The 25,899-nt window shown below is 44.0% G+C and overlaps 2 protein-coding genes across 16 annotated transcripts in view; one reads left to right on the top strand and one right to left on the bottom strand.

Moving 5' to 3' along the window:
* The window catches only part of VAMP7 (vesicle associated membrane protein 7), an 83,875-nt gene extending 78,704 nt beyond the window's left edge, over positions 1–5,171 (top strand). For both annotated transcript variants that reach the window (XM_073360545.2, XM_073360550.1), the window contains one exon: positions 4,886–5,171. In XM_073360545.2, coding sequence (XP_073216646.1) covers positions 4,886–4,925 — 40 coding nt within the window. In that variant the 3' untranslated portion in view covers positions 4,926–5,171. The remainder of the gene's footprint in view (positions 1–4,885) is intronic.
* The window catches only part of LOC140917504 (SLAIN motif-containing protein-like), a 116,842-nt gene that overhangs the window by 64,371 nt on the left and 26,572 nt on the right, over positions 1–25,899 (bottom strand). For 11 of the 14 annotated variants that reach the window (XR_012160876.2, XR_012160875.2, XM_073360530.2 and 8 more), the window contains exons 4-6: positions 18,046–18,182; positions 13,242–13,391; positions 7,264–7,404 (exon numbers count right to left, since the gene is read on the bottom strand). Coding sequence is in view for 12 of the 14 variants with exons in the window: in XM_073360530.2 (XP_073216631.2) it covers positions 7,264–7,404; positions 13,242–13,391; positions 18,046–18,182 (428 nt within the window). In the remaining 2 variants the exon portion in view is untranslated. Of the gene's footprint in view, positions 1–7,263; positions 7,405–13,241; positions 13,392–18,045; positions 18,183–19,075; positions 24,176–25,899 lie in introns of those variants that run through there. The other 3 variants (XM_073360537.2, XM_073360539.2, XM_073360541.2) reach the window with 2 other exon arrangements.

Below are 25,899 nucleotides of genomic sequence, written 5' to 3'. Positions count from 1 at the left end.
GGCGGGAAGACAACGGATATCACTGCTTATGCCCCTTGTCTTTATCCTTCTTCCTCTAGGAACCCGCTCTGGGAGTTCCCCAGGACCTAGACTGCAGAGAGGGAGGAGGCGGAGGACAGAAAGGCTTCCTGGACTGTTGAGGGGTATGAAGGCCCAGGGAGCGGAAGGTGGCTTGGGAGACTTTAAGACCGTGGAGCCTTGAATACATCAGCTCAGAGAAGAGCCCCGTACCCTCAAAAGGAAGGTCCTGGATCATGGCCCGCATCTCTTGGGACAAACCAGAGGACTGCAGCCAAGAACCGAGTCTCATGGCCACTGCAGATGCAACTACCCTGCCTGCTGAGCCAGTAGCGTCCCAGGACATTTGGAGGACTCCCTTGGCGACTGATGTGCCTTCGTCCACGAGAACAGCAAACTCCTAGGCATGATCCCGTGGGAGGGCCTCTTTAAACCTATTCAGGGAGTCCCATAGATTGAAATTATATCTACCAAACAGGACCTAGTGCTTAGACACCCTGAATTGTAGACTAGCAGTCAAACTTTTCTGCCAAACAAATCTAGTCTTTTGGCATCTTTGTTCTTCAGCATGCCCCTAACTTGGCCTTGTCTGTCCCACTGGCGCAGATATGACCAGTGATGTTGCATGGGGTTGTGTACAGAGCTATTCAAATCCCTTTGCAGGGACATATTATTTCTTTTCCGCCTTCTTAGAGGTTGGCGGAATAGAGGAGGGGGTTTGCCACAATGACTTGGTAATCTTAAAGACCCCTGGGTGGACGGGCAATGCGACCTGAGCAGGGTGGTGGCTGAAATCACATTGAAGAGGTCGTCGGCCTCCTCCGCGATCTCCTGGCTTAGGTTTTCAGACACTCTTTTAAAGGAGGGCCCAGTGCTCCTTAAAGTCATCCAGGGGACTGCCGGAGTGGGACAGCCTGGCCACCGCCTCGTCCGGGGATGACGACGAGGACTGTACTGCTAGAGGAAGAGCACGTTCTCCCCCCGCCCCTTCTCAGGGGAGGGCTCCCTCGATGCCAGGGTCTAGTGCGCTGTTCCTGCATTTGGCTTGGTACCGCGCTCCAACTGCCATGCCAGTAGTGCCATGGCTGGCTTGTCCGAGGCAGCCAGGGAGGGCTGGGAATACGTGACTGCACCACTGGCACCCCACATGGGTTCAAGTACAGCAACTGGGTGGGCCACTGTCCCTGCTGTAACGGCACCATGGCCAGAGGTGCGCCAGTCTCCCGTGTAGGTGGAGAGTTCCCCTTTTGGGGCAAAGGGCTAAACTCCCAGTTCAACTCAGACCACAGGCACCAACTTCCCCTCTGCATGGTGGGTGCTCGACCCCTCTCCTTCCCCGAAGTCCCCATCCCTGCCCTGCCTCTTCTCCACCTCCTTCCCTGAGCGTGCCGCATCCCCGCACCTCCCCCTCCCTCTCGGAAAGTTCTAAGTGATGCCAAACAGCTGTTAGGTGGCGGGGGGACAGGAAGCGCTGGGAGGGAGGGGAGGAGAGAAGCGGGGACATGGCACGCTCGGGGGAGGGCAAAAGAGACGAGGAGGGGGAAGCTTGGCTGCCTGTGGGTGCAGAGCTCCCACTAATTTTTCCCTGTGGGTTCTGGGTCAGCGCCTATGACCCAGACCACTGTCCTTCTGGTGACCACAGTGGAGCCATCAAGGCCCAGGTTTGCCTGCTGCCTCTGATGGGTGACTGGCGAGGCAAAAGCAACTAGCGACGCCTACTAAAGAAGTGGTACTGGGGTGACCAGGACTAGCACTGTGATCCTGAGCGGCCCCTCCAGGATCATGATCGACATCTAGGAGACTTCCTGTGGGAGGGTGATCGGGGTCTAGGTGACCTGTGGCCGGAAATTCACCAGTACAGGAAATGACATTGCGGCTCCGGAGTCCCGTGCCTAGTAGACAGGGAGCACGTCAGGGACCTGGGTCTTCTAGCTGGAGAGCTGGTATATGGTGCTGGGGTCCGAGGTCACAGAGACAGAGATTTGTACCTGCAGTCTGGTGACCAGGGGTGCTCAGCCATCCTGTGAGGCCACACTCCAATGACTAAGGCCCGGGTACCGAAGGGCAAGCCTAAGTCATCCACCTGGCATGGCGGCTGCGGATCCAGTTGGCTTTGCTCTTTAGCCACCGGTACCGCTTCGGGCACTGACGGCCCTGGGAGAGGCCAGGGACCCTTGCCGCTTCCTGGGGTCAGGGGTGGATCCCTGGCCAGGCTGGTGGAGTCTGACCTCAGCAGTACCCCCATGAAGCCCCACAGTGGGTTTGTGGCCTGACAAAGGTCATTTGCCCACAACCCCCTTGTCTTTCGGTGCCGAGGGGCTCCTCTTCTCTGGCGCTTCTTTGGCACCAGTGAGGGGGAACGGTGCTGGGCAGAGCCCAGTGGCGGCAGCAGCGCACTTCGCATTGAATCCAAAGTACTCAGCGTGGGTTCTGCTGCAGAAGGCTTCAATGCGGGGCGAAGCACAACCTCCATGAAGAGGGTCCTCAAGCAGCTATCCAGCTCTTTTTGTGCGTGAGGACGAAAGCTTTTACAAATACGACACCTGTCCTTTCTATGGGCTTCCCCCAAACACTTCAGGTAGTTGTCATGGGGGTCAGTGATCGGCATCGGCCTGCTACATGACACACATGACTTGAAGCCGGGAGAGTGGGGCATGCCCCACTCGGGTACCAAGTCCCAGCCTGGACTCCACCTACTCTAACTTAACACTACAAAGACTAACTAACTACTATTAACTATGTACAGATTAGATAGAACAAAGGTCTATGAAGACCCGCTAACGCTCTTGCAAATTGCAAAGAGGAGGCACTCCAACCGTCACAGGTGGTAAGAAGGAACTGAGAGGGCGAAAGGCCAGCGGCACCTGATATACTGACGCATGAGTGCGACACTGAAGGGGGCACCACAGCTGACCCTAAGGCAAAAATCTCTGACAACTGTGCACATGGGTGCGTGCACACCTAGAATGGAATCGACATGAGCAAGCACTCGAAGAACCACCATTTTTATGAAAATCAGTCACAAGTTATGATGTATTGCTCTAAAGGAACAATAATATGGTATAGATGGGGGTGAGGGGGATATTCATGATTATTGTTCTGTAGAGCAGTGGTTTTCGGTACTGGGTTGCAGAATGTAAGGCACTGGGTTGCGACGGCTCTGGTCAGCACCGCCGACCAGGCCATTAAAAGTCCCGTCAGCGGTGCTGCCCAGCTAAGGTAGGCTACTGCACTGCACCCCAGAAGCAGCAGCATGGGGCTCTGCGTGCTGCCCCTGCCCTGAGCACCGGCTTTGCACTCCCATTGGCTGGGAGCAACTCCACTGGATCACGAGCATCAACAATTTTCTTCAACTGGTACACCAGAAAAAAAGTTTGAAAACCACTGCTATAGACTGCAGGAGCCACCTACAGGGCTAAGGATATATTTACTTACAAGTTTAGCGTTCAAAGAATATATTGTACGTGCGCTGTAGGGAGTAATTAAGCATGTAGTTGTGACTGCAATTTTGATAATAAGCAGTTTAAGTACATTATTAACATGAAGTAAGAGAATGTATTCAATTGCATATTTAAATTAGTTTTCATATGTAATTTTGTGCCTATCAGATTTTCCAACAGGTTCAGGGAAAGATTTGTATTTCCATTTGCAAACTGAAGAATACCCCCCTTTACTCACTGACATAGGCAATCCATCCCTCTTTGGGTCCTCAGTTGTACTACAAACAACTCTTTTCCATATCATTAACATACTAGCCTCTGTCCAAAGTGAAAGGTACAAGCAAGCAATCATCTGTTTAACTGATACTTATCTCAAAGCCCCTTTGTCAAAGGTATGGAATAAATGCTCCTCATTACTAACTCTCATTTGTAGGATAACCACATTCTCTCCCCCCATTGACGCTAAGCATTTAAGAAGGTCTTCTGAGTTGAGCAATCTTTTCATATGTTTCTGGTTAGAATTTTAAGTTTGGAGCTCTAAGACTATGATAAACAGGCTTTTTATTATTATTAAGTTATAACACTCAGACTTTAAGGCCAGAAGGGACCATCATGATTGTGACATTATCTGATTAAAATATGACCATAAATATGACCATTGTTGCAACCACAGTTATATTTCAGAGTAACAGCCGTGTTAGTCTGTATTCGCAAAAAGAAAAGGAGTACTTGTGGCACCTTAGAGACTAACCAATTTATTTGAGCATGAGCTTTCGTGAGCTACAGCTCACTTCATCGGATGCATGCCGTGGAAACTGCAGCAGACTTTATTTATACACAGAGAATATGAAAAAATGAAAAAAAGTATTTTTTCATATTCTCTGTGTATAAATAAAGTCTGCTGCAGTTTCCACGGCATGCATCCGATGAAGTGAGCTGTAGCTCACGAAAGCTCATGCTCAAATAAATTGGTTAGTCTCTAAGGTGCCACAAGTACTCCTTTTCTTTTCACAGTTATATATTTGCAGAAAATATTGTACAAAGGTTGTCAAGTTAGGTGTCTATGAAAAGGTTATGATTTGCTGGTTTTGATTATGCTACCTGTATGCATATATCAGTTTTGTATGTGAAGTTGTAAGTATTGGCTCTATATTTGGATTTCAAATGTTTGCTCCTGGGGTAAACGCCCACAAGGTAACGCCCAGCACCTCTTGGAGGGACTGTTCAAATTAAGCGGCTTATCAAGAAACACTTGGTTGACGATGGACTATTGAAGATGCCCATCTACACTGAGTGGACTTGTCATGTAAACATGCTGTCTGGAGTGTAGATAATGACTTCCTGCAATGAGTAAGGGGAGTTGGGCATGAACATGTGTTTTGCCTGTGTGATGTCAAACTCCATCTTGTTGCTCTAATTTTCCACAGTAAGAACAATGGGATGCCCTCCACATGTCAAAAGCGATAAAAGGCTCTGGGAACACCTCCATTGTGTCTTCAATCCTGCTTCTTACCTCTGGAGGAACCTTGCTACAAACCAAACAAAGGACTGAATGACCCATCCAAGCTGTGGATGTACTCCAGAGACTTGACTTAAGCCAGCAGTTTATTCCATCACTGCTACAAGCCTGAACCAAGAACTTTGCCATTACTGTATGTAATTGATTCCTTTAACCAATTTTAACTCTCACCTCTTCCTTTCTATGAATAAATCTTTAGATACTAAAGGATTGGCACCAGCGTGATTTTTTGGGTAAGATCTAACTTATATATTGACCTGGGTGTGTGGCTGGTTCTTTGGGATCAGAAGAACCTATTATTTGAAGAGACTGGTTGTAAAGAACCATTTCATCTCTGAATCCAGTGTTTTTGATGGTGATATAAGAACTGGAATGCTTGAGGAAACTGCCTTTATGTTTTCTTGTTAGCCAGTGTGGTGAAACAGAAGTTTACTTTTGTGGCTGGTTTGGTATATCTATAAAAGAATAAACTACCAGTTTTGGGTTGTGTTTTCCCTATTTCTCAGGAGTTCATCCTGAATTTGGCATCCTCAGTTGTGACCCACTACAGCACAGTTACAATGATCATCTAGTCTGATCTCCTGCACATCACAGGCCACAGAACCTCACCCACCCACTCCTGTAATAAACCCATAACCTCTGGCTGAGTTACTGAAGTCCTCAAATCTCAATTTAAAGACTTCCAGTCACAGAGAATCCACCATTTACCATAGCTCACACAAGCAAGTGACCTGTGCCCTATGCTGCAGAAGAAAGCAAAAATACCCCAGGATCTCTGCCAATCCGACCTGGAGGAAAATTCCTTCCCAGTGATCAGTTAGACCCTGAGCACGTAGGCGAGCACGATCATCCAGACACCAAGGAAAGAATTCACTGTAATAACTCAGAGCGCTCCCTATCTAGAGTCATCTCTGGCCACTGGAAATACTTGTTACCAGCAGTCGCCAATGGGCCACATGCCATTGTAGACAGTCTCGATCATACCATCCCCTCCATAAATTTGCCAAGCTCAGTCTTGAAACCAGTTACATATTTTTCCACCCACTGCGTCCCTGGGGAGGCTGTTCCAGAACATCACTCCTCAGTTAGAAACCTTCATCTTATTCAAGCTTATTCAGTTTACGTCTATTTGTTCAAGTGCCAACACTGATCCTTAACTTAAGGAACTCCTCTCCCTCCCTGGTGTTTATCCCTCTGATTTATTTATAGAGAGCAATCCTCTCTCCTCTCAGCCTAGATTTGTGAATAGGAATTTTTTTGGAGTAACCATAAAGAACAATGTACTGGGAGGTGGAGGGGTGGCACAGATTTTGCCTTTATTCTCACTGTAGAGTACCTTCCTTCACAAGCATAGATGGAATAAAGGGCTAATCAATGCAAAGGGATCCTTTGATTTGTGCTTTTTGGTCTCCTGTTCTAATTACTATTTGTTATTTGTGTTTTTAACTTTGTAAAACCTCAATACAAAGGAAGTAAATATTTCCAGAAGGTTTACATAAGAACCTAAACATCACCTTGCAGTAATCTGATTTACAGAAAGTGGAGAAAGGAATTATTATGTAGCCCAACTGCTCCACGTTTCTTTGTTCCTCCTCTGCAACTCTATGCAAGAGAGTGACTGGAATTCTCACCGACCTAATCCAACTCCCATCGAAGTCATTGGAAAGAGTGCTATTGACCCAAAAGGGAGTCTTTCCATTGACTTCAATGGGAGTTAGATCAGGCCCCTAAAACCCAAACAAAAGGCAATGGATACATTTTGCCCTCTACAGCATGTCTAGTGCATTGAGCACAGGACCAGGCCTAGAAATCCAAGTTCTAATTGCAGCCCTCTCAATTCTGGCTCTCTGTTTTTGACTCAGGCTCTGGTCTACACATGAAATGTTGTTGCATGGAAGGTGCAAACAGATTTCAAAACATGGTTCTCTAGAAAAATGCTAACATGGTTTTAAGTCTCAATGCAGGGAGAACTTCATTTAGGCACAGAGTAAGATTTTTCAAAGGTACAAATGGTAGTTAGACACCTAACTCCTGTTTGGACCTTTGAAAAATCTCCTCCACAATCATTTTTATCCTTAAGTGTCGTGAATTGAAAATGTTACCTTATCGACCAGGTTTAGGTGGACATCTTAGAGCTGTAGAATTTAAAGTTAACATATAAAAGAAAATGTAGTAGTTGGAAGTGGGCTATTAAACTCTTGTATGTTTGGACAGTTGAAATCTATCTGCATTTCCCTACAATTCCAATTACAAGACTAACATAGAAAGGAAATTGCTGTCACATACTTTCTTCCTGTAGGCGTGCCATAACCTGGACATCAGTTAAGTCCTGCAGTTTGTATCCCATAGAGATGGAGTCATCAGATGTACTCAGCTCACTGTCTACAGAGGACTGAGAGCTCAGTGCAGAATGCATGCTCAAGTAGCCTTCAGGAAAAAAGAAAAGGAGATACAAACAGAACAATGAGGAGCAGAAAATGCTTTAGACACCCACACAGAACCAATGATAAACTGCATAATTTTATTCCAATGCCAGTTCCAGTCATGAAGCAAAAAGATAAAGTTCAGAGCTGAAGTGGCCCAGCTTATTTGCTAGGAATAATTTACACAAGTCAGTAATGGCTGCAGAAGAGAGCGTGCTCCACTTCTATCTGTAAATTTTATGAGGTAGAGACTGGCACGGTGCTTTGTGGCCTTCTCATAGAGAGGAAGAGAAATGCTCATTCTTTAATATAGACTTGAACCCAGAAATAGCTGCCAGAACATTTCTCTCAGTATTTACTGTTTTTGCAAGTTTTTGAGAAAGGTAATGCTGCAGCGCCAATGGCTCAATGTGAAATCTCAGAAGAACTTGCTATGACATTTACATCTGGCCATAAGAGTGCTAAGATCTGAATCTCTCTCACAGATTCACTGATTGAATGAAAAGTCATTCAGTTTAATCTCAGTGACCCAGTGGAAGGCAAAAAGCCGTCCTGTACTATTCAAATTAAGAAGAATTACAACAGTGAGTTTGTTCTGTGCAATGATAGGTTTTATACTAGGTACTTGCTATCTCATCCTGTTTTCCTCACCCCGTTTGTTTCCATTTTCCTCACCCCTACCTGTTTGTTTCTGCCACTTTTTGCATCTTGTCATAAACCAAGGCTGTGAAACTCTTTAGGGAAGAGACTGCCCCATTATCTATTTGTACAACACCTAGTACAACAAAACCCTGATTGGGGCCTTTACATTGCTGTAATATAAATAATAAAATCCAAATTAGCAGGCTCTCTCTCTGACTAAGGAGAGAAATTTCTACTACAGGAAACATCACTTAATAACCATTTTAAGCAACGATTAATTTCCTAATGTAGACAGAACTTAAGGTAATAGTAGCAGACTCTCCATGTCATTCCCATCAAGATGTTCCATTTGGGTTGAGCAAAATTTTGAAAGAAGAAGGATATTCCAGGGGCTAGGGCATTAGTCTGGAACTTGGGAGACCTGGGTTCAATTCTCTGCTCAACCACACACTTCCTGTGTGACCTTGGATAAGTCACTTAGTCACTCTGTGCCTCAGTTTTTCCATCTATAACAACAGTTCTCAAACTTTAGCAACCCGAGGACCCCCATTTTGATTTTAAATTTTTCAGACCCCGCAATTCCCCCGCTCAGCCCCAGGCCCCGCCCCCCACTCCACCACTTCCCCCCAGGCTCCAGTTCAGTGGTACCCCAGGGGAAACCCGTCACAGGGAGGATAACTGCATTAAAGACTGTAAGGCACTCCTCTGGTAGGAGGAGCCATACGAGCACTAATAATACAAAGAAGTTCTGTATCTTTAGAACAGACACTTTCAGTACAATGACCTTCTCCTCTTTGTCCTCATCTTTTCAGAGATATCAAAAATATTTCCAGCAGCTAAGCAAAAGTAGCACGTTGGCAGGATGTGGTACACTGAATAAAACAGCACAATGTTCTTCCAAAGACATTACCTTCCACCCTAAGAGGGCAAAACTCAACTACTCTGGACTGGCCAGAAGCCAGCAACAAACTCTGGATGTTCTATATGTAAAGTCTGTTCTGAGAAAGGACTGCAGGGATTTAACTTTGCATTAGTTATTCATGGTGCACTAATCTTTGACTATCCTGCTGACCAGTGACTTACTAAAATAAAAGCATTACCATACTTCTGTTTCAGTTCTGGTATTCCACAACAGATTTTACACTTCATTAACTGAGGGCAAGTCTACACTAAAAAATTAAGTCGATCTAAGTTACATACAGCCACTGCAGTAATTAAATTGCTTTTGCACGTCCACACTACACTCCTTGTGTCGACGGTGCGTGCCCTCACCAGGAGCACTTGCACCAATTTAACAGTCAGCGTGGGGCATTTTAGGATGGCTTCTGAAAGGCAGCAACAGTTGATATAAGCAATGCAGTGCTCACACTGACTCTCCGTCAACTTAAGCACTATGCCCCTTGCTGAGGTGGAGTTAAAGTTGATGTAGTGGGAGAGTTACATCGGTGGAAGCTATATTTTAGTGTAGACACTTACAGAGTTAGATCAACTTAAGCTGCCTTACATTGACCTAACTCTGTAGTGTAGACCAGGCCTGAGATAGCAAATAATTTTCGTATGGAGTGAAGTGATGAACCACTGTAGAAAGATTTTTGTTTACTACAAGCCATTTTAGAAGTTTGTTTCCATCCCATTCTTGAATTCTTTCCTCTGAAAGTGTCCTGATAGAAGGGATAGGGGATGAAGAGACTCGTAGGTGCTAGGATAATACAAATAATAAAGAAGGTGGTGGTGGTGGTGAAGAAATACAAAAGAATTTTCTCCAGAATGGCAACAAAATACTTCAGTATGCAGTATATCAGGAATTCATCCTGACAGACTCAGTCACTGCTCTGCTGGAATCACTGGCATCTATAAGATTACAATAATGGGCAGAGATGGGGGAGGCCACAGACTTAACGTAATCAAGTTGTAAAGCAAGGCCCTTCTGTGGTACCTAGCTGGAGTGGCGCCATCCCACACACATGCAATGCAAGTTACTGCTAACAGCATTGCCAATCTTCTACTAAAAAACTCAGACAATTGTAAGGCAATGAACAAAAAGAGATGAAAAACAGCTCAAGGAATCTTGTGCACGAAGTGCACCTTTGTCAAGATTCTGTCAACCCTCCCTCCACAAAAGCTGAGATTGACACTGCCCTCTCTGCTACTAAAACAGGAAAAGCAGCTGATGTTGATGGCATCCTTCTAGACTTTCTTAAATACCTTAGGCCAAGAGGGCACAACTGGATGGCTACAATATTCACAAAAGCCACATCACGACCAGCAAAATTCCAACAGCTTGGAGACAATCCATGGCCATCACTATTTTAATACCTGGAAAGCAATCTCCCTATCACTCTCCTTTAGCAAGGCTGACCCCACCCTGGAGACCACAAGGAACAGGGCGAAGCTGCTGTGACCAAGCTTTTGCCCCAGCTGCCAGCAGAAGCTTAAAACAGCTGCGGCTTTTATCGACTTCTCATTGGCCTTTGATACCATCTTGGCATAAGGATTTACTGCTGAAGCTTTCCAACCTGCTTCAACAGGACCAGACATTTTGACTCATTAAGTCAATGTTCTCGGACAGAACATTGTGTCCATCTTGGAAGTCAGGGTAGCCAAAAGTGGAGTTTGCACAATGGCTTCCCACAGGGATCAGTACTAGCACCACCTCTTTTTAACTTGTATTTTAAGTGATGTGTCCAAAACGACATGCCGCATCGTTTATGCTGATGCTTGGCACGAAAAACACAGGCCACAACACTCAAGGAAGCGGAAGACACCCTTAATGATCTGAAGAGAATGGAAAACTATTTTTGGTACTGGCAGCTCATACTCAATCAAATACGGTGTTTCAGCTTTTCATCTCAACAATTCTGAAGCTAAGAGGATGCTAAATGTAATTGCTCACAATCTTAATCCCCGCTATCTAGGAGTCACCGTCAATCGCAGCCTTACCTTACCTATCAACAATATCTTAAGCAGGGGAGCCATAAAATGAAGAGTCGCATTAATATACAAAACTAGCAGGTTCTAGTTGGGGTTGTGACTCTCGAATGCTACAAACAGTAACATTGACTTTCGTTTAAACCCATGGTTGAGTACTACACACCTGTTTGGGGAAGATGCTCCCCCACAGACCTTGTCAACACCCAGCTAAATGCAGCTCTGACACTTATAACTGGCACCCTGAAGTACACTCTGCTGCCTTGTCTTCTAGTCCTCACAAACATCCTTCCTTCAACCATCTGGCAAGAGATGGCAGCACTGTGCAACAACAAAAAAGCACTCACTCACTAAAAGTTGCCACTACATGACAACCTTGTTCACTCACTTGGCAATTGCCTTAAGTCCCGCTGACCATTCTGGACATCTGGTGAAGCTCTTCTCTCATCTGTCAGCCAATGGGAGTTGTTCCAAAATACTATTTCATAGATGTTTCCAATCCCCACCCCCCACCAAAAGGCAAACATAGATCTCATATTTTTCTGATGTTTAAGAAATTTGCTTGATAATTCAAGATTTGTATTCAAGGAACTTTCCACTAGACCAAGAAAAAGTCTTGGATTCTCAAAGTCAAACCCATTGCAGATCCACACCCCCGAGCTACGTAGTTATACTGACCTAACCCCCTAACCACAGCTGGAGAGCTTCTCCTGCTGACATAGCTAACACCTCTCAAGGAGGTGGATTAACTACACTAACAGGAGAGTTCTCCCCTATCAGCTTAGAGCATCTTCATTAAAGCACTACAGTGGTGCAGCTGCACTGATGCAGCGTTTTAAGCGTAGACTTGCCCACACTCACTAATAGATCTGGGTTCCTGATTTGAACAGTCCTTTTAAGCAAACCCCATATTAAACAAATTAATAACTTATTCAGCTCCTCAAAATACACTGCAACTATAAAGGAGATCCTTTCCTATAAAAATCAACCTACAGAACTTAAACAGTCAAAAGAAAAGAAGAGAGTGTCCAAATAATTCAATACTTCCAGAAACTGTGTTCTATTAAATCTAAAAAATCAAGGAGGAAAAGAAGTAAAATTTCAAAAGCATACCTGCATCTGTCAAAATATTTGCATGCAAGACAGGTTTTTAAAATATTCATGTGACTTCAAGTTTCAAGACAGACTGTGTTAAACATGCAATTTTTTGAACATGCAAACCAGATCTACACAAAAATAAAACAAGATACATTCTTTTGATAGGAAACAAAAGGCAGAGCATTGCTCCAACAGCAAAAATAACCATGGGCTGCATCTAGAGGGCTAAATGCTACTCCTGAAAGAGTCCATGTATAAATTTCACTGAGAGCAGACCATGTGCATCCAAAGGGCAGACTCTGATCTAAAGTGTTCAGGAGAAACACTAGCAGTTTAATCATTTGACACAAATTAGAAGTTTTGGTCCCACATTCCAATGAGGACAGAAATTCTGATGAAAATATTATTTTTATATATTATATATATAAAAATTATTCCTGTTGGAGGTCTTGGTCATCACCTAATTTAAAAGTAATACAAATCTTATTCCAACAAGTCAAGCAAAAGCTTTCCATCAGATTTTACTATTCCATCTTTATTTAGCTACTCAATTATTTCACCATCTCTCTAAAAAGGGGAAACTGCAAAGAGTTTGGTGTTTAGAGACAATTAGAATAATTTTCAAAAGCACCTAAGTCACTTAAGAGCTTATGTCCCATTAACTTTCAGTAAGACTTCAGCTCCTAAGTCCCTTAGGTGCTTTTGAAATTTTTACCCAATATCACCAAGTAACCAGCTGAATTCAAGTTGTATTTTTTGTGAATGGTTAACTCTTTATTGTTTTATACTAGGCTATTTAAGGAGCAATGCTTCTTTGTTTTGTTTGAACCTGAACAGCTGTTTCATATTTTTTTAATGCCTAAAGTTAGTACAAATGAATGAGTTTTAAATATTATATATATTTAAATATATAATATAAATAAAAACAAACATATTCAATTATCACAAGACATTCAGGATGCAAAGATGCTCCTTCCATGGTGAAGTTACCACCTCAAAAGATTCCCAATGCCTTCATGCATAGCTGAGGCTAGCAATATAAACCAAATTAAGTTATATCCACTTGATTCTCCTTTTCGTCACATCCCAAGATCCCCCGCCCCTTTAAAAGCCCACAACAATTCTTCTTGCATAGTTTTAAAAGTTTCACTCTGCATTATTGACATGCCATACCTGAGCTGCCACATGTTAGTAGTGGTTTGTTAGTTGATTTGAGGTGCCCAGGAGAGTTTAGTGCATTGCTACAGGAGCTTGCCTCTGTATTCAAGTTATGTGAACTTGGTGATGCCAATGGACTGCAATACAGGTTTTTCCACCTACCAGCTAGAAGGAAAATACAAGAAAGCCATATATATTACCAAATTAGCTTTGAAAATGAATGAAGTTGGGGAGAAAAAGGCAGTAAATCGAACAGGACCAAGCATTATCATCAGCATTTAGAATAATCCAACATGAATGAACTACTCATCACAATAAGTGAAAAGCCACACAATATTTCTTCCTCTACTCTGCCATGCCCCCCAACCCCTAACCTTGTATAATCACTGTTTAGTATCCCAAGAGCAGCTTCTTCACCAAGGCTGAGATTTTTCAAAGACGAATGGCTTGGAGCAGGGGGGAAATCTCAGCCTTGGTCTTCAAAAAGGACTTTCAAATTTTGAAGCCGAACAATGAAAATGTGATGCAGAATTTAACTGATATTGAAAATAACTTCATTGGTCTTTACATTCAGATATGCATATTTCTTGGATTTTTACTCTTAATATTAATATCAAAGTATTAAGCTACTTTGATATAACTTTGGCTCAAAACTTCAAACAAAGATGTTTAAAATATCTGTTGTGCAAAACCCACACCCCAGAAACAGTGAACAAAATACTGAACATTAAAGATGTTTGAACTGGTGCTCTAGTTTAAATGAAATGGGGGAGGTATAAAGCCTGATCAGAGAAGAGCTCAGCACAAGAGAGCACTTTAATGGAAAAATTTGAAAGAGAAAGTGAATGGTTAATAGAATAAAAACACCTTCATCCATCTTCTGGGTTATAGAAAGTTCACCAAAACAGACTGAGTTTTTAAACAAACCCAGCTCTACAACGTACATTCAGCTATCATATACCATCCTATCCTAAGGCCTGACTCAAAATAAATCTGATAATGTACCTTGCTGAACATACTGTCAGCACATAAATAAAATAAAAATACACGTTCTTATCAAGGGCCTAGGCCCACATGGCTGAAGTAGGATTGCTTGGCTGAATCAAGGCAAATGTTAAAATTTTCACACACAAGAATATGCTGTCCATTTCAAAGATAAGCAAACAGTAATGCCAGACGTATATGAAAATTATTTTTCCAGTTACTAGGACTGTCAACTGACTTTCAAATGTCATTCTCCCAGACCTCGCTCTCCCAGTACCATGCTCTGCCAAGCACAGGACTTGGGTTTAGGAGGGATGTATCTTGAGTAAGGCTAAGATTTTGTCCTGGAATTTTAGTAGAAGTCACAGACAGGTCACAGGAAAAAAAGAAAAATTCACAGAAGCTGTGACCTGTCCGTGACTTTTACTAAAAACGTCCAGGACAAAATGGGGATCTGCGAATCCCCACACCGCCTGAAAGGGAGTACCTCGGGGGTTCCCCTGCCACCCATGGTGACTGGGAACTGCAGGGGCCTCCAGAGGCTGTGGGGGTACCCTGCAGCTCCCGGCCCCACCGTGGGCGGCAGGGGCCCTGCAGTCCCCTCTGCTGAAGTCACGGAGGTTGCTGGAAGTCATGGATTCCGTGACTTCCGCGATCTCTGTGACGAAATCGTAGCCTTAATCATGAGTCAGGCCAGATATCAGAGATGATGCAACATGAATTACATTTTCCTGTCCCCTAACAACTGGTCACTAAAAGGGATGCTGCAGCAGGAGCTCACACTCTTTTTGACTGCAGCAATCATAGCAGCTACTATGGGAGAAGAGTGGAAAAACAGATCACACACACGACAGTGAGGATTAGAATGAATATAAAAGTGACTCAGTGAACTCAAGATTATCAACATTACTTTGTGGTTCCAGGATTGTGGAGAAAAGAGGTCAGGGGAACGATGGATGAGGGCTCTACCAGCATATTCACCTTGTACCCGAAACGTCAATATTAACTGGCATAATGGGGAAATACTAGGGATGTAAATATCGTTTAAAAAGATAACCGTTTAAACTATTAAAATTATATAGTTTAACCAGTTAACCAATTAAAGGGAGAGGAGCCCCAGGTACCTAGTTTGTCCTGATGCGGCCTCCGCAGACACTCATGCCATCACAGCAGCAGCAGCTTCCCTTCCCTGACCAGCATGCTGTCCGCCTCTGCAGCCGAACTCCTTCCAGTGGCACAGGGGGAGGCCAGGGAATAATTTACCCCCTGACAGGACCTGCAGCCCCTGCCCCTCCCCCCGCCTAAACACACTCCCCCTACCCAGCTGGCTGCCGCCGGCAAAACCCACAGTGCGGCCTGGGGCTGCTGAGGCTAGCTGGCCAGCGGGCCCAGGGTCGGAGAACTGGTTAGAGACCCGCATGTAGGAGGTTAACGGTCAGGGTGGGTTAACAATAAGACCAATACTAACTGGTTAACCATTTAATATTGTACATCCCTAGGAAATACACAAGTACAAAGTTATCAATATTACAGTGAAGTCAACTGCACATCTATTCTTTCAAAACTCTTTTAAAAAGGATGTTCACAACACTGAATGGTCAGTTCCTTCCCAAATTGCGTTAAAAAAAAAAAAATTCTGAGATGCTGCCTTCTGAGCCAGTATGTGACCACTGAAAGAGAATGTTCCATAACATTTTGTGCTTCAGTTCCTTCCTGAGCCAATTAACTATAAACTGCCAGTTAAAGCAGGGAAGTGGAAACCTTTGCTGCAATACTGAAGGTGAAATGGTCACCATGGAATATATTAGGGTAATATTAAAAATTTAAAATTTTCCTAGAAGCCAGGCACACCAAAGATAGAAGATCAGAAGTTTTCATGTAACATGACTAAGTTTTTAGCACTAACCATGTTTAACCACGACTAGAAATAATGCATGGGAGAATCACTACAGGAAGAGGAAGATTAACAAAATTACTAAACAATTTTTTTGCAGGGAGAGAAACTACAGAAGAGTTTTGTTTTCCACACATGCTTTACTCGGATTACATATTTTTAATACCAATTTTTAAAGTTTTGTCTTGAATAAAAAAAAAGGATCAAATTAAATTTTTTGTAAATACGATAGTTTGAAAACAATAAGTCAAATTAAAGGGTTAAAGGGGAGACTACAACGGGTCCTACTGAAAGGTGAACTGTCAAGTTGGAGGGAGGTTACCAGTGGAGTTCCTCAAGGATCAGTTTTGGGACCAATCTTATTTAATCTTTTTATTACTGACCTGGGCACAAAAAGTGGGAGTGTGCTAATAAAGTTTGCAGATGATACAAAGCTGGGAGGTATTGCTAATTTAGAGAAGGACAGGGATACCCTACAGGAGGATCTGGATGACCTTGTAAACTGGAGTAATAGGAATAGGATGAAATTTAATAGTGAGAAGTGTAAGGTCATGCATTTAGGGATTAATAACAAGAATTTTAGTTATAAGCTAGGGATGCATCAACTAGAAGTAACGGAGGAGGAAAAGGACCTTGGAGTATTGGTTGATCATAGGATGACTATGAGCTGCCAATGTGATATGGCTGTGAAAAAAGCTAATGTCGTCTTGGGATGCATCAGGAGAGGTATTTCCAGGAGGGATAAGGAGGTTTTAGTACCGTTATATAAGGCACTGGTGAGACCTCACCTGGAATACTGTGTGCAGTTCTGGTCTCCCATGTTTAAGAAGGATGAATTCAAACTGGAACAGGTACAGAGAAGGGCTACTAGGATGATCCGAGGAATGGAAAACTTGTCTTATGAAAGGAGACTCAGGGAGCTTGGCTTGTTTAGCCTAACTAAAAGAAGGCTGAGAGGAGATATGATTGTTCTCTATAAATATATCAGAGGGATAAATACCAGAGAGGGAGAGGAATTATTTAAACTCAGTACCAATGTGGACACAAGAACAAATGGATATAAACTGGCCACTAGGAAATTTAGATTAGAAATTAGACGAAGGTTTCTAACCATCAGAGGAGTGAAGTTTTGGAATAGCCTTCCGAGGGAAGTAGTGGGGGCAAAAGATCTATCTTGCTTTAAGATTAAGCTCGATAAGTTTATGGAGGAGATGGTATGATGGGATAACATGGTTTTGGTAATTAAATATTCATGGTAAATAGGCCCAATGGCCTGTGATGGGTTTTTAGATGGGGTAAGATCCAAGTTACCCGGGAAAGAATTTTCTGTAGTATCTGGATGATGAATCTTGCCCATATGCTCAGGGTTTAGCTGATCGCCATATTTGGGGTCGGGAAGGAATTTTCCTCCAGGGCAGATTGGAAGGCCCTGGAGGTTTTTCGCCTTCCTCTGTAGCATGGGGCACGGGTCACTTGCTGGAGGATTCTCTGCTCCTTGAGGTCTTCAAACTACAATTTGAGGACTTCAATAACACAGATATAGGTGTGAGGTCTTTTTTAGGAGTGGTGGGTGAAATTCTGTGGCCTGCATTGTGCAGGAGGTCAGACTAGATGATCATAATGGTCCCTTCTGACCTAAATATCTATGAATCTATGAAATTCTCAGATTTATACATCGAATGTGAAATTTATGTAAAAAGTCAGGTATAGATAGAAATCAGCAAGATTATCTCCTTTGCACTAGGTCAGAAGTGCCTCTATCAGTGTTAACCCATTTTAGCTTCACAAAATTAATGCAGAAAGTTCTAATTCTATATATATGGATGTGCTCTATATTTACTTTAAGCCTGTAATACACTATATTTTATTTCTAGTTCAACTATTACTTCAGTAATAATGCAATATATATCTAAATATTCAAGATATATTTAGTGTACATACCTTGGTCAAGTCTATTTATAAGGGCTCGGCAGGCTACTTCTGTCTCAGGACTTGGGTTATCCAACACCTGTCGACACCATTTCAAAGGAGGCTCTGTTTTCTGATCTGCAATGGATTTTCTTGGAGAGACATATAGCCTTAAACAAAGGAATTGAAAAGGTATATTGGGTAAATGTTTATTAATTCAAACCCTCCTTTTATACTTTTGTAGTAGAATATGTTTTCTTAAATATGTTGTTATAAGTACTTGGTTTTTTTTTAGGACATCTGCTCAAGAAACTCCCTGCTATAGCACAGGAAGAAATCACAGACACACTCCTAGAGCCCTGACCAGGGGTATTCTATCTATCTGCTACCCAAGACCCATAAACCTGGAAATCGTAGACCCCTCATCATCTCAGGCACTGGCACTCTTACAGCAGGATTATCTGGCTATTTGGACTCTCTCCTCAGACCCTACACTACCAGCACTCCTAGCTGTCTTTGAGACACCACCGACTTCCTGAGGAAACTACAATGCATTGGTGATCTTCCTGAAAACACCATGGATGTAGAAGCTCTTTACACCAATATTCCACACAAGGATGGACTACAAGCTGTCAGCAACAGCATCCGTGATGAGGCCACGGTACACCTGGTGGCTGAGGTTTGTGACTTTGTCCTCACCCACCACCATTTCACATTTGGGGACAACTTATACCTTCAAGTCAGTGGCACTTCCATGAGTACCCGCATAGCTCCACAGTAAGCCAGCATTTTTATGGCCGACTTAGAACAACACTTCCTCAGCTCTCGTCCCCTAGGGCCCCTCCCCTACTTGCGCTACACTGATGACATCTTCATTGTATGGACCCATGGGAAGGAGGCCCTTGAAGAATTCCACCTGGATTTCAACAATCTCCACCCCACCATCAACCTCAGCCTGGACCAGTCCACACAAGAGATCCACTTCCTGGATCTACTTCCTGCAAATAAGTGATGGTCGCAAAAAAACACCCTATACTGGAAACCTACTGACTGCTATACTTACCTACATGCCTCCAGCTTCCATCCAGGACACAACACACGATCCATTGTCTACAGCCAAGTCCTAAAATACAACCGCATTTGTTCCAATCCCTCAGACAGAGACAAACACCTACAAGGTCTTTATCAAACATTTTTAAAACTACAATACCCACCTGGGAAAGTAAGGAAACAGATTGACAGAGTGAGACAGGTACCCAGAAGTGACCTACTACAGAACAGGCCAAACAAGGAAAATAACAGAACATGCAAAGAGGTGGAGTGCGGGGCGCAGCTTGTTCCAGACTGGGAAAGAAGATCCTGGGAGTCCCAGTCTGCTCCCTCCAGGTCTCATTCCCTTAGCCCCATGGTGGCCACTCCAGCCCCGCTGGGTCCCACTCTCGCCTCAGTGCCCCCCTCCTCCTGGATGTGCACAAGTTTATGTGGTGGTGGAGCCCTCATACTATTTCCATTGCAGGGGTGCTAGCCCTCCTGCCCTCTCTGGTTCTAGTGCCCCTGCCTACAGCAATAGCCCAGTTGCCAATAGTGAAGGCACATCTCTGAAGAATACATTAAGGAACTGGCACTATAAAATAGGCCTAAACCACAGGAGAATACTTTCACCTCTAGTTGCTCATTCTGACACAAATTTCACACCACACTACTCCCCTAAAGTATTCTGAATCCTTTCCCTAAAAATCCTCCAATGGCATTTATTCATTAAGGTAATTTGGCAATTACATCTTTGATCTCTAAAACTAAAATTTAAAGAAAGTTTTCAGAAGTCTTCACTGGTGTGTTTCTCAGTTTTTTCAGGTTTCTTTCAGTGGGAGCCGAGAGTCTTCAGTCCCTCTGTAAAGTCAGCACAATTTGTTAAATCAGTAACACTTCTGAAAGTTTGGCTACGAGTTTTAAAATGAGAGATTTTGTTTAACAGATACAAGAGTTGTTCTAGTCTCCTAAATTGGAGTTGTATGAAGGCAAGGAACAAAGGGATTCAGAAACACACAGTACTATGTAGTCTTTACATAGAAGAGCTACAGTCAGGAAGCAAGGATTTTTATAATAAACCAAAATTACTTTAGAGTTCTTTTCCCCCCATTCTCCACTCCCACACGCACCTTTTTAGAAAATAAACAGTGGACTTTAAAAAAAAAAAAATCAAACTTGCAGTTTGATTTAACAAGACAAGATTTAACTTCCACTGTAGCACCCATGTTTCCTGTGGCCTCGTCTACACCACACAGTTAGGTTGATGTAAGACAGCTTATCTTGACCTAATTATGTCTACAGCCTTGCTCTTGGTGACGTAAGTGCCCTACTTCACCAACATAATAACTCCATCTCCATGAAAGGCAGAGGGCTTATGTCAGTGTAGTTAAGGAGACAAAGTGCTCGTGTAGACACTGTGTTACTTACATCGGCTGTTGACGGTCTTGTCAATTTCACACCCCTAGAGAGCTGGGTGGCTGGACCCCGCTTCCAGCGGTGAATGGGGAGCCTTCCGGGAGCCTGTGAGGCAGCTGGGCTCCTGGCAGGGAGCTGCCAGCGGAGCTGAGAGACCAGGCTCTCAGCTTCCCACACTGTCCCTCTTAGGTGCACTCCTGCTGAGGAAGCACATCACCAATCCAAGGAGGATAGTGTGGACATGCACCACCACGGTTATTATAGTGGTGGCTGTAAAATCTACCTAATATAGGTTGACTTACATTTCTAGTGTAGACATACCCTGTAAAAGTTTAGAGGAAAAAAATCAATTTTGCCACAGTTCGTACATTTAAGGAGACTTGTATAAAGCTAGCTTCATCATTTTCTCTTTTTCTGCACCTTAGAATACCAAGTTTTAATATGGGAAAAATATCTAAAAATTACAAAATATGGCAAGGCGCGTGAGTGGCAGGTGTAATACCAAAAGCTTTTTTTTTTTTTTTTTTTAAATTGACTAGATTTCAAGTTTGTGACCCTTTGGTGTGGCATTAATTATTTTACAACAGAGTAACTGTTTATTACAATTCACATGCTGGTGTATGAGGGCACAACGTAAAGACACAGATAAGATGAATAGATTTTCATAAATCCATAATGCACCAACCACCTCCTAAATCAGTCATAATCAGCACAAGAACAGTATTTCCAAGAGTTCTTAATTTGCATATAAAGACTACAGCACTCTGATTGTAGCAGCTACCAGCAAATCAGAACAGAAAAGAAGCAGGCAAACCAGAACAAGAATATTTAGGACATTTGTAACTGCAAGGAAGGACTGGAGGACTGAAGAAAATCCAAAATTGTGTTGTCCAAAAGAAAAAAAAAAAAAAAAAAAGGAGGTACTTTCAAAATTACACATCACTTAATGAGTTACAGTACTCCCCGGTCCGTATCCTTTTAGAATTAGGACATATTCTAACCACTGTTTGAACTGAAAGCACTCATGAGACGGAAGTCTCCAGATCACAGGTCCTGGTTCTAATGGGGGACTTCAATCACCCTGACATCTGCTGGGAGAGCAATACAGCAGTGCACAGACAATCCAGGAAGTTTTTGGAGAATGTTGGGGACAACTTCCTGGTACAAGTGCTGGAGGAACCGACTAGGGGCCGTGATCCTCTGGACTTGCTGCTTACAAACAAAGAAGAATTGATAGGGGAAGTAAAAGTGGGTGGCAACCTAGGCAGCAGTGACCATGAGACGGTTGAGTTCAGGATCCTGAAAAACGGAAGAAAGGAGAGTAGATAAATAAGGATCCTGGACTTCAGAAAAGCAGACTTAGACTCCCTTAGGGAACTGATGGGCAGGATCCCCTGGGAGACTAATATGAACAGGGCAAGGAGCCCAGGAGAGCTGGCTGTATTTTAAAGAAGCCTTATTGAGGGTGCAGGAACAATCCATCCCGAAGTGCAAAAAGAATAGCAAATTTGGCAGGCAACCGTAACAGTGAAATCTTCGGTGAGCTTAACTCAAAAAGGAAGTTTACAAGACCTGGAAATTTGGATAGATGACTAGGGAAGAGTATAAAAATACTGCTAGAGCATGCAGGCGTGTAATCAGGAAGGCCAAGGCACAATTGGAGTTGCAGCTAGCAAGGAACGTGAAGGGTAACAAGAAGGGTTTCTACAGGTATGTTAGCAACAAGAAGGTGATCAGGGAAAGTGTGGGATCCTTACTGAATGGGGGAGGCAACATAGTGACAGATGATGTGGAAAAAGCTGAAGTTCTCAATGCTTTTTTGCCTCGGTCTTCACAGACAAAGACAGTCCCAGACTGCTGCACTGGACAACACAGCATGGGGAGTAGGTGAGTAGCCCTCAGTGGTGAAAGAACAGGTTAAGGACTATTTTGAAAAGCTGGATGTGCACAAGGCCATGGGTCCAGAACTAATGCATCCAAGGGTACTGAGGGAGTTGGCTGATGTGATTGCAGAGCCATGAGCCATTATCTTTGAACATTCGTGGCAATCGGGGGAGGTCCCAGATGACTGGGAAAAGACAAATATAGAGCCCATATTTAAAAAAGGGAAAAAAAGAGAACCCGGGGAACTACAGATCGGTCAGCCTCACTTCAGTCCCTGGCAAAATCATGGAGCAGGTCCTCAAGGAATCCATTTTGAAGCACTTTGGAGGAGAGGAAGATGATCAGGAACAATCAACATGGATTCACCAAGGGAAAATCATGCCTGACCAACCTGATTCCCTTCTATGGTGAGATAACGGGCTCTGGGGATACGGAGAAAGCGCTGGATGTGATATATCTTGACTTTAGCAAAGCTTTTGATACAGTCTTCCACAGTATTCTTGCCAGCAACTTAAAGTAGTATGGGCTGGATGAATGGACTATAAGGTGGATAGAAAGCTGGCTTGATCATCGGGCTCAATGGGTAGTGATCAATGGCTCCATGTCTAATTGGCAGTCAGTATCAAGCAGAGTGCCCCAGGGGGCAGTCCTGGGGCCAGTTTTGTTCAACATCTTCATTAATGATCTGGATAATGGGATTAATTGCACCCTCAGCAAGTTTTCAGAGGACACTAAGCTGGGGGGAGAGGTAGATATGCTTGAGGGTAGGGATAGAGTCCAGAGTGACCTAGACAAATTGGAGGATTGGGCCAAAAGAAATCTGATGAGGTTCAACAAGGACAAGTGCAGAGTTCTGCACTTAGGAAGGGAGAATCCCATGCACCGCTACAGGTGGGGACCGACTGGCTAAGCAGCAGTTCTGTAGAAAAGGACCTGCGGATTACAGTGAACAAGAAGCTGGATATGAGTCAACAGTGTGACCTTGTTGCCAAGAAGGCTGAATTGGTAGAAGCATTGCCAAAAGACAGAGGAAAGTAATTATTCCCCTCTCTTCGACACTGGTGAAGCCACTCCTAGAGTATTGCTTTCCAATTTTGGTCCCCCCACTACAGAAGGGATGTGGACAAATTGGAGAGAGTCCGGCGGAGGGTAACGAAAATTATTAGGAGGCTGGAGCACATGATTTACGGGGAGAGGCTGAGGGAACTGGGATTATTTAGTCCACAGAAGAGAAGACTGAGGGGCAATTTGATAGCAGCCTTCAATTACCTGAAGGGGGGTTCCAAAAAGAGGATGAAGCTAGGCAAATGACAGAAAGAGAAGCAATGATCTCAAGTTGTGGTGGGGGAGGTCTAGGTTGGAAGTCCTGGACAACTGGAAAAAGGCTAATGTAGTGCCCATCTTTAAAAAAGGGAAGGAGGAGGATCCTGGGAACTACAGGCCAGTCAGCCTCACCTCAGTCCCTGGAAAAATCACGGAGCAGGTCCTCAAGGAATCAATTCTGAAGCACTTAGAGGAAAGGAAAGTGATCAGGAACAGTCAGCATGGATTCCCAAGGGCAAGTCATGCCTGACTAATCTAATTGCCTTCTATGATGAGATAACTGGCTCTGTGGATGAGGGGAAAGCGGTGGACATGTTGTTCCTTGACTTTAGCAAAGCTTTTGACACAGTCTCCCACAGTATTCTTGCCAGCAAGCTAAAGAAGTATGGGCTGGATGAATGCACTATAAGGTAGATAGAAAGTTGGCTAGATTGTCGGGCTCAACGGGTAGTGATCAATTGCTCCATGTCTAGTTGGCAGCCGGTATCAAGTGGAGTGCCCCAAGGGTCGGTCCTGGGGCCGGTTTTGTTCAATATCTTCATAAATGATCTGGAGGATGGTGTGGATTGCACTCTCAGCAAATTTGCAGATGATACTAAACTGGGAGGAGTGGTAGATACGCTGGAGGGCAGGAATAGGATACAGAGGGACCTAGACAAATTGGAGGATTGGGCCAAAAGAAATCTGATGAGGTTCAATAAGGATAAGTGCAGGGTCCTGCACTTAGGATGGAAGAATCCAATGCACCGCTACAGACTAGGGACCGAATGGCTAGGCAGCAGTTCTGCAGAAAAGGACCTAGGGGTGACAGTGGACGAGAAGCTGGATATGAGTCAGCAGTGTGCCCTTGTTGCCAAGAAGGCCAATGGCATTTTGGGATGTATAAGTAGGGGCATAGCGAGCAGATCGAGGGACGTGATCGTTCCCCTCTATTCGACATTGGTGAGGCCTCATCTGGAGTACTGTGTCCAGTTTTGGGCCCCACACTACAAGAAGGATGTGGATAAATTGGAGAGAGTCCAGCGAAGGGCAACAAAAATGATTAGGGGTCTAGAACACATGACTTATGAGAAGAGGCTGAGGGAGCTGGGATTGTTTAGCCTGCAGAAGAGAAGAATGAGGGGGGATTTGATAGCTGCTTTCAACTACCTGAAAGGGGGTTCCAAAGAGGATGGCTCTAGACTGTTCTCAATGGTAGCAGATGACAGAACGAGGAGTAATGGTCTCAAGTTGCAGTGGGGGAGGTTTAGGTTGGATATTAGGAAAAACTTTTTCACTAAGAGGGTGGTGAAACACTGGAATGCGTTACCTAGGGAGGTGGTAGAATCTCCTTCCTTAGAGGTTTTTAAGGTCAGGCTTGACAAAGCCCTGGCTGGGATGATTTAACTGGGAATTGGTCCTGCTTCAAGCAGGGGGTTGGACTAGATGACCTTCTGGGGTCCCATCCAACCCTGATATTCTATGATTCTAAGTGCAGAGTCCTGCACTTAGGACGGAAGAACCCCATGCACCGCTACAGACTAGGGACTGAACGGCTCAGCAGCAGTTCTGCAGAAAAGGACCTAGGGTTACAGTGGACGAGAAGCTGGATATGAGTCAATAGTGTGCCGTTGTTGCCAAGAAGGCCAATGGCATTTTGGGATGTATACGTAGGGGCATTGCCAGCAGATCGAGGGACGGGATCGTTCCCCTCTATTCGACATTGGTGAGGCCTCATCTGGAGTACTGTGTCCAGTTTTGGGCCCCACACTACAAGAAGGATGTGGAAAAATTGAAAAGGGTCCAGCGCAGGGCAACAAAAATGATTAGAGGACTGGAACACATGACTTATGAGGAGAGGCTGAGGGAACTGGGATTGTTTAGTCTGCGGAAGAGAAGAATGATTTGATAGCTGCTTTCAACTAACTGAAAGGGGGTTCCAAAGAGAATGGCTCTAGACCGTTCTCAGTGGTAGCCGATGACAGAACAAGGAGTAATGGTCTCAAGTTGCAGTGGGGGAGGTTTAGGTTGGATATTAGGAAAAACTTTTTCACTAGGAGGGTGGTGAAACACTGGAATGCGTTACCTAGGGAGGTGGTAGAATCTCCTTCCTTAGATATTTTTAAGGTCAGGCTTGACAAAGCCCTGGCTGGGATGATTTAGTTGGGGATTGGTCCTGCTTTGAGCAGGGGGTTGGACTAGATGACCTCCTGAGGTCCCTTCCAACCCTGATATTCTATGATACTAGGAAACACT

This window comes from Lepidochelys kempii, chromosome 9 (assembly GCF_965140285.1).
Source record: "Lepidochelys kempii isolate rLepKem1 chromosome 9, rLepKem1.hap1, whole genome shotgun sequence".
Classification (NCBI taxonomy): Eukaryota; Metazoa; Chordata; order Testudines; family Cheloniidae; genus Lepidochelys; species Lepidochelys kempii.
Note: the sequence above shows the minus strand (reverse complement) of the source record. Positions and strands in the feature narration are given on the sequence as shown.